General features: G+C 40.5%; 1 protein-coding gene across 6 annotated transcripts in view; it reads right to left on the bottom strand.

Moving 5' to 3' along the window:
- Positions 1-12,226, bottom strand: part of Invs (inversin) — a 111,504-nt gene that overhangs the window by 14,188 nt on the left and 85,090 nt on the right. For all 6 annotated transcript variants that reach the window (XM_090330323.1, XM_090330322.1, XM_090330324.1 and 3 more), the window contains 2 exons: positions 11,527-11,633; positions 4,786-4,998 (listed from right to left, as the gene is read on the bottom strand). In XM_090330323.1, coding sequence (XP_090186449.1) covers positions 4,786-4,998; positions 11,527-11,633 — 320 coding nt within the window. The remainder of the gene's footprint in view (positions 1-4,785; positions 4,999-11,526; positions 11,634-12,226) is intronic.

The following is a 12,226-nucleotide window of genomic DNA, read 5'->3' as shown; positions in this document are numbered from 1 at the left end:
TCACTGCTGTAAGCAGGGAAAACAAACTACAGTGGTGTACTTACAAAGATTTACAGTGTGAAATGGAAAAAGACAGAAAAGAATACAGTGATCCCTCATCTATCAAAGTACTTACGTTCCAGAGACCCCCATGATAGGTCAAAATCCACAAAAAAAAGCAGTGGTTAGCCACTTATCCCTCACTAGCCATATTGGAACTTACTTATTGCTGTTTTGCCAAATTTCACCTATTGTGGAGGTATCTGGGTCAAGGCTTCTATTTGGTCAAAGGGGAAGCAAAGGCCTACAGCGATAAATGACTTCTCTAAGATTTTAGACCCACTGAAGGGAAGTCATAGAATGTTTACCAGTTGAACTAGGGAGACACAAAAACATAATACACAGACCCTGCTGTCAAGCAACTGACAAGTGAAGAAATCAGAGCCACACACTTCTGCAGATAGAGTTCTAGTGCTAGAGACACCTACTAATTAAACACAGAGACAAAGGCTCCCTATGAGGAATGTCAGAATGAGAGGGGGGTGAGAGGTTATTCCTGGCAGATGAAGAGCTGGAGCAAAGACCTGAAATGTACTTCTTGATGAATCTTTATCTTAGAAGAGATTTTACAGACCAGTTATCTATGTAATTTTAGTAATTTCTTATATAATATCCCGTAGAGGTGACAATTCAGCCTGTTAGAACCTCCAGTGAGAGAAAGCTCATGAGCCAGAAAAGGTTGAGGTGTAACCTTTTCAGTTACATGGTAGCTGTGGAGGCTGTCAGATTTTAGTTCTTCATTGTCTTTGAGTAACAAGCAGAATAGTATTAGGTCTTTAATTTTTCAAAGGAATAAGAAAATGTAGTTTGTTTTAGTCTTTAGCGTGTAGAATGCTAGAACTCAAAGGACCTTAGAGATTGTTTAGTGCATTAAAAACAAAAACAAAAATCTTGTTGTGACTCCTTTGAGAATGAGATAAAAATATTCATGCCTTGTTTCCCTTAAAAAAAAAGAAAGAAAAAAGAAAAAAAATATACTTCTGACATATAAAATACTGTGCACAGTGTCAGAGCATTCATGGAGCCCTCAAGAGCATCTCAGATGAAGACATTTTCTTGTCATTTAACTGATGAGCAATGGAAACTCTGAGCAGGGGATGGCATGAAGGAGAGCTGTGGAATTAATTCCTCAGTGGTCAGATGAGCCCTGACAAAAGAATCAGAAGTGTAAGTGAACCCCGAAGAGAAATGTTGACTGGAGATGTTCAGGGGAGCAGGCTGCCACAGAACAATCACAAGGCCAAAGGAGTTGCTGTAGTAGGGATGGGATGATAATCTTAGATGATAATCTTTAGATGGCTTATGGAGTGTCTAGTGATAGAGTGTTTGCCTAGCATGCACAAAGCCTTGGGTTCGATTCCTTGGTACCACATACACAGAAAGAGCCAGAAGTGGTGCTGTGGCTCAAGTGGTAGAATACTAACTTTGAGAAAGCCCAAGGATGGGCCGGGAGTTTGACCTAGTGGTTAAAGTGCTTGCCTAACATGCATGAAGACCCGGGTTCCATTCCTCGGTACGACATATAGAGAAAAGCCAGAAGTGGTGATGAGGCTCAAGTGGTAGAGCTCTAGCCTTGAGAAAGTCCAAGGACAGTGCTCAGGCCCTGAGCTCAAGCCCAGGACTGGCAAAAAAAAAAAAAAAAAAAAAAAAAAAGAGGGAGAAAGCCCAAGGATAGTGCCCAGGTCCTGAGTTCAAGTCCCAGGAGTGGAAAAAAAATTACAAAGAGATGGCTTATGGATTTAGATGTTTCTCTTTGACTTCAAGGAATGTCTTTTTTTTTTTTTTTTGCCAGTCCTGGGCTTGAGCTCAGGGCCTGAGCACTGTTCTCGGACTTTCTCAAGGCTAGAGCTCTACCACTTGAGCCTCAGCACCACTTCTGGCTTTTTTCTATGTATGTGGTACCGAGGAATCGAACCCGGGTCTTCATGCATGCTAGGCAAGCACTTTAACCACTAGGCCAAACTCCCGGCCCATTCAAGGAATGTCTTAAAGACAAGAGAGGGACAAGAACTTTGGCATAGCGAAACACTACTTTTAGAGTATGCTGTCCCGAAGGGCAGAATTCCGTGTCCCTTGATATTTGCAGACAGAACAACTTCTTGTAGAAGAGACCTAAGTACCACAGAAGTTTGAGCTTGGTGATCAAAATGGAGGTTATTATACAACTCAATCTCATATTGGATGAAAGAAGCCCAGGTCTTCCAGCAGGCACGGTAAATTAAGAAGTGAAGAAAATGCAGGATGACTAAGGGTGTGGCAATGTACTGGGAGAGGAGAGGATTGAGATTTGGAATATAAATGGAAACAAAATGCTAGAGGTACTTACATAGCATCATGGCTGGAGGTCAATAATGATAGCCCAGCTGCGTGCTTGTGGCTCATATCTGTAACCCTAGCTACTCAGGAGGCTGAGATCTGAGAAGTGAGGTTCAAAGCCAGCCTGGGCAGGAAAGTCTGTAAGACTCTTAGGTCCAATTTACCAGAAAACCAGAAGTGGAACTGTGGCTCCAAGTGGCAGAATACTAGTCTTGAATTTGAACAAAAAGAGCTCAAAGATGGTGCCTAGGCCCTGAATTTAAGCCCCAAGATTGATCAAAAAAGAAAAAAAAAAAAAGAATGATGGCCTGTAGAGTGGTGTGGCTAAAGAACAAAAGCATTTCAAAGGAGGAACTAACAGAATCAAGGGTAGCAGCACTAACAAGCAATAAAGAGGTCAGGAGGGAGACAGATTGTTGTAGTGTCCTACAGCAACACGGAAATGATAGGGACCACAGAGCATGCCAACAAGAATGGCACCAATTTCAAGTGCTGGCAGGTGACAGAGTATGGAAGAGTGGGCAACTCTAAGTGCACTGAGTAGGCAACGCAAGCTGTGGGGTTCAGTTCCTGGAGATTCAGAAAGAGTGTGAGATTAAAGGGTTTTTGACACTGATAAACCAATTAAACAATTAGTCTTGAGAAGAGGTCTCTTTTCTGCAGTGCCCAGGCTGTCCTGAGCACCTGAGATAAAATGATCCTCCCAAGCCCTTGGGACCAAAGTTATGCACTGCCGCACCCAGCTCTAATATCAAATCTGATAGTGGACACATTCATTTCCAGTGGAAAATAGTATACCATCATCTGAAGTCTAAAACTTCAAGGCTGAATTCAATGTGGAGACACTGTAATTAAAAAAATATATATATATGGGAAGAAAAATGAGTGAGTTAGAGATCTGAGAATAAAGCGTGAAGACCCAGTAAAGAGGAAGCGTCAAGGAAGAAGGGTGATCAGCATAAACATGGTCTTATTCAAGTGAGCATTCCCCTCTGCGCTGTGGCAGGTAAATTATAGTAATGTTCATTTTGGCAACGACATGGGTAGCACAGAGTGTGTTATAAAGTGCCTTTAAGTGGATTATAGGTATTCTTAAGTAGTAGTTTCTGAAATACCTGCCTTAGAAAATACATCCACAGTTTTTCTCTCTCCTGATTTCTCTACCACTTCCCTTCAAATTTAGTAAGTTGCTTCCTTTAAGGAAGGCAGGTTCCATCTCCTCACATGCTCAAAGGGAGAGGGTTGCCATAATGCAATAAGCCTGGCCTCGGCCAGGCAGCAGCAGTTTTCTGTTTATTGTTTTTCAAAGCCAAATTAAATATTGACTCAGATTTTTAAGAAATTCTTTTTGAGAAATATAGTTAAAATAAATTAAGTCAATTTCTCCTCGATTTAAAATTTTTACTTGGGGAAGAACTGGCTGGGTAAGGAAGAAATGGTGGCGAGAGACAAAAAAGTATCTTTGCTTCTGGTTACTGTTTTCTCCCAAGGCTCTAGCCAAGGGCTTTGTACATGTATTAAGATGTCAATTATTTCCTCCCTCCCTCCCTTCCTCCCTCCCTCTCCCTCCCTCCCTCCCTCCCTCCCTCCCTCCCTTCCTTCGTTCCTTCTTTCTTGGGCCTTGTGATCACTGGGCTTGCTCATTTACAGCTGGTGCTCTACCATTTGAGCCCCACTCCAGCCTGAATATTTCTTGAGTAAAGTGTTATCTGTCTTCTATATGTTACAAGTTCTTCATTCTCAAATTCAACTAACTATGAATTGGAGCTACTCAGAAAAGAATTGAACACATACAGATGTTTGTTCTGACTATCATTCCCTAAACAATGCAGAATAACAACTATTTACAAAACATTCACATTGTACTAGGTTTCACAATTAATCTATAGGTGATTTAAAATCAGTGGCTATATGTGTAGTCTATATACAGATCCCCTGCCATTTTATGCAATCATGTTGGATTTTGTTATCTGCACAAGTCCTGAACCTAATCCCCTAAACACCCAGAGAAGCAACTGTACTTAATGCAGATTTATTAAGGAATAAATGGAGAAGAGCCACTTTATTTATACATTTGGCTGCTTTAGTCAAATCAAAATGAGACTTAAATTCATCTAATAAAAGTAGGGTAGATGTCAACATTAATTTCCTTCAAAAAGGCCGGAAGGGCAAAGAGAGGTGTTATCTGTCGTGCTCTAAGCAGCACTCCCAGCCCAGCCTCTGGGGGACTAAGCTTGGGCAATGCCCCGGGTGGAGGTGTGTGGCCAGGCTTCACTGCAGCCCACTGCACCGCAGAGTGGAAGGTGGACAGCAGAGGACCAAAAAGAAAATTATATTCTCCTCCTCCAGCGTTCTCCTGGCTATGCACCTGCTGGCCTCCCTGCACCTGGCTCTTAGCTTGGAGAACCAGGGTCCACAGCTCACACTTACTTGGCGGCAGCATCTTTCCTCAGCTGCTCGTGCTTCATGAGGAGGTTCTTGCGGTCTCGGAAAGCCTTTCGGACCTTGTACCCTTTGTAGACAGCCTGGATTTTGAAGGCAGCAATGTCTTGTATGGCTGCGATGGACAGGGCACCGTGCTCCAGCATGAACTGGATCACTTCATGGCGTTCCCCAAGCAGCGCATAGTCAAGGGGTGTGTACCTGAAGCAGAAGGAAGACTTTGAAAATTAGACTGGATTAAGGTACAGTTGAGCTGGCGATGCCATCACACGGCAGAAAGAAACCTCCTCCCGTGCTCCTCCCCAGGCAAAGACTGCTCCTGGCTGCTTCTCTTCTCTCAGAGGAGCACAAAACCAGACTGAATGCGGCTGTAAGCAGGTGCTTCGTTCTATGAACCTTGTAAACGCCTGGGTTTTGAGGCTGGCTCAAAAATGAGGGAAGGAGTCTACCAGGGCACAGGATTCTCCCCACCCCCTTTCTTTCCTACATGCTAAGTAATTGCCCATTCTTACATGTAAAAGAATTACAAACTGTGAGACTGATAAGTTTGAGTCTATGATTGCTCACAACTAATCATTTAAAAGAAAGCCACAAACTCCTTATAGTTATGGCTCTTTAAATCACTAAAAATAATAATGGATTAGTAAACAAATAGGGTTAGTACAGCCATCTGGAAAAAATGCTTTTTTCTTTTTTACACTGCAAGGTTTGATCTTAAGGCTTCACCACTTGCTAAGTTAACATTCTACCGACTGAATCATCTCAAAAGCCTTGCTTTCACTCTCTGCTTTACAAGTGAAGTCTAGTAAACTTTTCTGCTCACAATGGACTTGAATTGCAATCCTCCAGATCTCAACCTCCTAGGATTATAAGCATGAGTGGCTGGTTACACGCACACACACACACACACACACACACACACACTTTCATTTTAGCTCAAAGTAACTTTTTGTTAGTGCTGGAGCTTGAACTCAGGATGTGAGCACTGTCTTTGGGCTTTTTCAAGGCTGGAGTCTACCACTTGAGCCACAGCACCACTTCCATCTTTTGCTATGTATGTGGGACCAAGGAATAGAACTCGGGTCTTGGTGCATGCTAGGCAAGCACTCTACCACTAGGTCAAACTCCCGACCCCTCAAAATAAATTCTGAATGAAGCAAAGATCTCAATGTTAAAAAAAAGTCATTAAAGTATGAGAAAACAATCTTGGAAAAAATTTAAAATATTTAGAAGTCTTTTCTAAAATAAAAAAGACACAAAACAACAACAAAAAGATACAAAAAAATCAAAAATCACATAAGCACAATCCCTATGACTACATAAAGATGGCCAAAATTTGTAGGTTAAAATTTACTAAGCTCTCTTTTTATTTTTTCATAAGGAAAATGAGTATTTTGTAAAATGGTATATTTTAAGAATTCCAGCACCGAATAGAAACATAAATGTTGAAATTTAAATATAAAAAAACCCACAAAACAAAACACCCCAATAATGATAACAAAAACTGTCACTTCTTAACCAACTTCACTGATAATTCTAGGCTTCGGCTTGGCTCATCTTCTAAATAAACTAAGATAGAGGAAAGGAAATAATGAAGATAAGGAGCATTGCATTACACTGGGAGCGCAGGGAACCTTTCACAGATGTCAATTATTAGTGTTAGTATCACAGGACCTTCATTGCAGCAGCCTGTGAGGCTGTGATTGCCGATCATAAATATTATTTTCAGAGAGCCCAAAGTAGGATTTCTGGTGACTAACAGCTGCCTACGGGAGGCTGAGTCCTCTCTGGGCGACTGTAGCTCATTAACGCCATTACAAATACTAGAGTGGTTTTCACTTGTGCACACAATAATGTATACAAAGTGCACAATTAGACTCAGAAAACAATCATGCAAGATCACAGAAAAAAGTGAGTCTTGCTCTCTTCACAATTTACCTAACAGTTAAGATAGGAAAGGAAGAGATTTTCAGAATATAGGTAGTTTGGGCACTTCAGTGAGGAAACAGTATAATTTATGGTGCTTATGCTCTGGATGCAGAGCTTCTGTACTTAAGCCTTCCACACTGAAACTGAGGAACCATCTTTTTAAGACACCTTCATTTGCCAGCATCATTCAGGAACGAGAAGGCCATGTAGAGGTACCTAGATAAACTCTCAAACCTTATGCAGACATAGAATTGTGTAATCCTTCTTTAGCACCTCTACTAATTGTTGAATATAAGTTTCACATAGACTGGAACTGTTTCTAAAACCAGGATGGAAATAGCATATGTATTTAGCAGCCTTAGTATATTTTTAAAATAATCATCAGCATCTAATGTTCTTCAAATAGTACATAATAGGATTAATCAAATCTTGTTAAAAAAACAAAAGACTCAATAGACACCTTTATTTACAAGGAAATAACCTACGGCATATGATGTCACAAACAGGCATGGAGGTACACATCTGTAATCTCAGCATTTAGGAATAGAGGCAGGAAGATGGTAAATTAGAGGCCCTTGTGAGCTACAGAGCAACACTGTCTCAAAACCAAAACCAAAACCAAAATACAAGCAAAAACAAGCCAGGCTAGGAATCAGGGGACTGGTTTATCTTGGGCCTTCTATTAACTTCTTTGAGCCCTGTTCCTCATGTGCAAAAGGGAGAGAGGAAGAGGAGGAAATTGATATCTGAAGTTGCTTCTAGGTTGCAACTACATCTTAAATCTACCTTTGTTATGAGAAAATTATATTTTTATTATGAGAAATTTCAAGAATAAAACTTGAGGCATAGCATCATTTTCTTCATGTTTAATATCCAAATGTATTAATCAGATTTTTCTATATTTGCTTTTTTTTTGGTTTCAAGAATGTTTATATATCTTTTTAATTAGATTAGCTTGTAAATTAGGTTAGCAACTTGAGAGCTCTTTCAAAACTCAACACTGCTTTTCCAATTACATGACTTTGGAGTGTATCTTTAGATGAATCCTAGAGTTCTTTACCCACTATTGATAAAGGTGTGTTTTACAGCTGGTTAATGTGTTGAATAGAAACAGCATCATAAAGCTTTACCTCTAACCAGGACTAACACATGGAAGCCACAGATCTGTCTTAGACTTTGTGTTGAAGTCCTGGTGGTGGTAGTTACTGGTCTGACCAAAATCTATATTTGCTTTTTCAAAACTTTTTTTTTTTTTGCCAGCCCCGGAACTTGAACTAGGGCCTGAGCATTGTCCCTGGGCTTTCTCTGACTTTCCAACTTTTCTATGTATGTGGTACCAAGGAATTGAACCCGGTCTTCGTGCATGCTAGGCAAGCACTCTACCACCAAGCCAAACTTCTGGTCCCTCTTTTTTTGTTGTTGTTTTTAAAGGTAATTTTTCTTTCTTCTCTCTCTCTCTTTAAATTTTATTTTATTGTTGGGGTGATATACAGAGGGGTTACAGTTAGTTACATTCATCAGGTAGTAGGTTTATTACTTCTTGTACACTGTTATCCCTTCCCATGTTTGTCTCCCACTTTTCCTCCCCCCACCCCCCACTTGTCTTGTTTTATCCCTTATTCAAATAAACGTATACACAAAATACCAAATACCAAGCTCTTTTTATTTTTGCTCAAAGCAGATTTCGTACCTCCTTCTATTCCATGCCTGTGGATTTTAATATCCATCTACAAACAATATAGCATAATGGTAATTATGCCAACCAAGTTAACAAAAATTCCTTCATAAAATTAATGCTACTCTATAATGAAATACCTCCAATTTTATCAGAAATGTCTTTTCCACATTGGTTTATTCAAATTAGGATTGTCAGTCAATTTTTGACTCCAAGAGACACAATATAAACCCCTAAGAAGGTTTAAGATTGAAGTCTAACCTCATGTTTATGGTATCTGCCACTCCGTCACTGTTACTACTCAGATTTCTTCATTGCAAACCAATTTGGAAACATTAGAGTTTTGTAAATATTCCCATCGACGTTTGAGGAGGGCTGTCAGATAGTTATCGACTGAAAGCCAGCAGAAGCTGGCAAAAATTACGTCTTTACAGGGCATATCAACTGGTTAGTGTCAGTGCATGAGAAGTAAAAATTAGCACCACAGTGATGGTAACCAGCCAAGAAACAATGTAGATAAAGACAAGAGGTGAGAGTCAATTGGACTTGCCACATGGGGATGGACTGATGGGATCAGGAGAATGCTGAAACCTGGATGTCAATAAACATAAAAGGCAGTTGCCAACGTATGACATTCAAACCTCCAGGTGCATGGCTGATGAAACATTAAAAGAGACTGGGAGATGACCATTGTCTCTTTTTATCTAGAGACTGGCAAGTACAGTTGGGGAGGATTTTTCCTTTTGTCTTTTGGTCTATAATTAATATATGCAGTAAACAACTTAATTCATGCAGTTACTTAGGTCTGAAATTGAAGCCTTAGTAGATAAATGGGAAATGATTAAAATAAAACATGGTTCATGGTTTCTTTAAAAAAAACATAGGCAATAAATATTGCTATATAGTACAAGTTCTTTATATACCATTAGTAATTCTTGGGATTCTTAATGTTTCTCTTCTGGTATTTAATTATATTGCTGTTGTGCTATGATTACTGTTTGCTGATCCTGGGGCTTGCTGGTCTGGGTGCTGAGCTTTTTTTGTTGTTTGTTTGTTTGTTTTTTGCTTAAGACTAGCACTCTACCTCTTGAGCCACATCTCCACATATTTGGTGCTTAACTGGAGATGAGTCTCATGGACTTTCTTGCCTGGGTTGGCTTTGAACTACGATCCTCAGATTTCAAGCTAGGATTGCAGCTGTGAGCCATAGGCACCTGGACTATTTTATTATTATTATTATTATTATTATTATTATTATTATTATTATTATTATGTTTTCTGGTCATGGGGCTTGAATTCTGGTACTGGGTGCTGTCTCTGAGCTCTTCAGCTCAAGACTACTGCTCTACCACTTAAGCCACAGTGCCACTTTCAGTTTTCTGGTGGTTAATTGGAGATAAGAGTCTTACAGACGTTCTTGCTCCGGCTGGCTTTGAACTATGATCCTCAGAACTCAGCCTCTTGAGTAGCTAGGATTACAGGTGTGAGCCACAGGCACTGGGCATATTTTATTATTATTTATTTATTTAGCCAGTTCTGGGCTTAAGCTCAGGGGCTGAGCACTGTCCTTGGATTTTTCTCAAGGCTAGAGCTCTACCACTTGAGCCTCAGCACCACGTCCGGCTTTTTCTAAGTATGTGGTACCAAGGAATCGAACCTGGGTCTTCGTGCATGCTAGGCAAACACTCTACCACTAGGCTAAACTCGCAGCCACTATTTTATTATTTTTAAGAGCTTCTAGGGAGATGCCTGTTCTCATTAGCTAGCTCTCTGGGAGAATCTCTGGTGAGGAAGTGTGAGAGAAGTGGCACGGGGTTGGCTCTAAATGGAGAGATGCGTTTCTGCTGAGCTAGCTGGCCTAGAGAAGCCCCTCTTTCTCTATAATTTCCCACCTGGAAGAATGGGGTTGCCAGAGGAGGAGATGGGTCAGGTGAGGGCCATTTACGTGAACATCATCATCAACAATGAAGACTAGTTCACACAGGTGACCCAGAGGGATCCTAGATAGGGGAGGTGGTCACAGACACAGTTCTAACTACCAATTCTAGAGTCTTCCTAGTTCCAAGACCAGCAAGAATTTCTGCTGCTTAAGATTTAACTTTGTGTCCGGCATAACTCTGACTCTTTTAATATTCAAGGAAGCTATATTTATACATTAAATGCTGGTCTCTCAGTATCTCTGTTTATGTGTTATCGGTGGCGCTTTTGTGCCCAGTGATTATTCCCTCTCTATCAAGAAAAATATCTTGAATACAGATAATATATTCCGTTGGCCTAGCTGAATTCCTGGTCTTCATTGATTAGGCCTTTTCTGATTTTTATACTATCCATAAGCCAGAGAGGCCTGTTTCCTCACACAAATTATGGACTTGCCCTAGGTAGAATCTAAAGTTCTGAATAGCTATCAAACCCAAATCAGCTTTGCATGAACTTTTTTTCCTTCCTTCTTCCTTCCTTCCTTCCTTCCTTCCTTCCTTCCTTCCTTCCTTCCTTCCTTCCTTCCTTCTTCCTTCCTTCCTCCACCCCCCCCCCCCTTTTTCAGTCATGAGGCTTGAACTCTGGGTCTGGGTGCTGTCCCTGAGCTCTTCAGCTCAAGGCTAATGCTTTACCACTTGAGCCACAATGCCACTTCTGGTTTTCTGGTGGTTAACTGGAGATAAGAGTCTCATGGACTTTCATGCCTGGGCTGGCTTTGAACTTCGATCCTCAATTCTCAGCCTCCTGAGAAGCTAGGATTACAGGCCTGAGCCATTGGAAACCCAGCCTACTTTTTGCCCTTTCTTTGGATCAAGACTTCTTACTGTAGTATTTTCTTATGAGCATACTTATTTCTGAACCAATATTTAAAATGATTAAAAGTCTGGCAAATATGGGGCTGGGAGCGTGGCCTAGTGGTAAAGTGCTTGCCTAGCATGCATGAAGACCTGGGTTCGATTCCTCTATACCATGTACACAGAAAAAAGCTGGTAGTGGTGCTGGGGCTCAAGTGGTAGAGCTCTAGCCTTGAGAAAGCCCAAGGACAGTGCTCAGGCCCTGTGTTCAAGGCCCAGGACTGGCAAAAAAAAAAAAGTCTGGCAGAAAGGATGTGAGAAATACAACAACATTTGTTTATATCAACGGCTTACCGTTCTTCATTGTTTTCCATCTGATTAGGGAAAGCAGCATAATGGAGCAATAGTTTGATGGCATCAAGGTATCCATTGTTACAGGACCAGTGCAAAGCTGTTCTTCCCTTTATAGAACGTAAAAATAAAAATCAAACAAGTGTACCTGGATGAATTTTTGATATTTGGTTCCTTATGGTAATTTAAGAATTTAAAAAATAAGTCCCCAAATGACTTAATTATAAAAAGGGATATAACACTAAGTAGATAATGGAAATAACAAATGGTATCTGAATCTAGATCATAGTGAACGTGAGAGTTGAAGAACACTATGTGACACCAGATGTGACTCCAGAGAAGCAACTAATACTGCTTGCGTAATAGTCCATTAATGTGGAATCTGTATCAAATTAAGAGGAAACAATACAAATACAAATCATAAGAGTCCTTACAAGAGAAAGAGAAGCAGGAAAGTGAGTGTCAGAGGGATACAGTCTCGACTAGCCAGTGTTGGCATAGAAGATAGAGTAATGTAGTCTTGACCCAAGAAATGAGTCAGCCTTTAGAACCTAGAAAAGTGAAAGAAATGGTTTCTCCTATAGAGCTTCCAATATTTCCCTGTTGACACCTGTATGTTCTAGCCCAGAAGATTAATTTTGTGCTTCTGACATTCAGAACAGCAGGATAATAAGTCTGTGTTGTAAGTCTGTGACAATTTTAT

Source organism: Megascapheus bottae, chromosome 3 (genome assembly GCF_031878675.1).
Source record: "Megascapheus bottae isolate mThoBot1 chromosome 3, mThoBot2.hap1, whole genome shotgun sequence".
NCBI lineage: Eukaryota > Metazoa > Chordata > Mammalia > Rodentia > Geomyidae > Megascapheus > Megascapheus bottae.
Note: the sequence above shows the minus strand (reverse complement) of the source record. Positions and strands in the feature narration are given on the sequence as shown.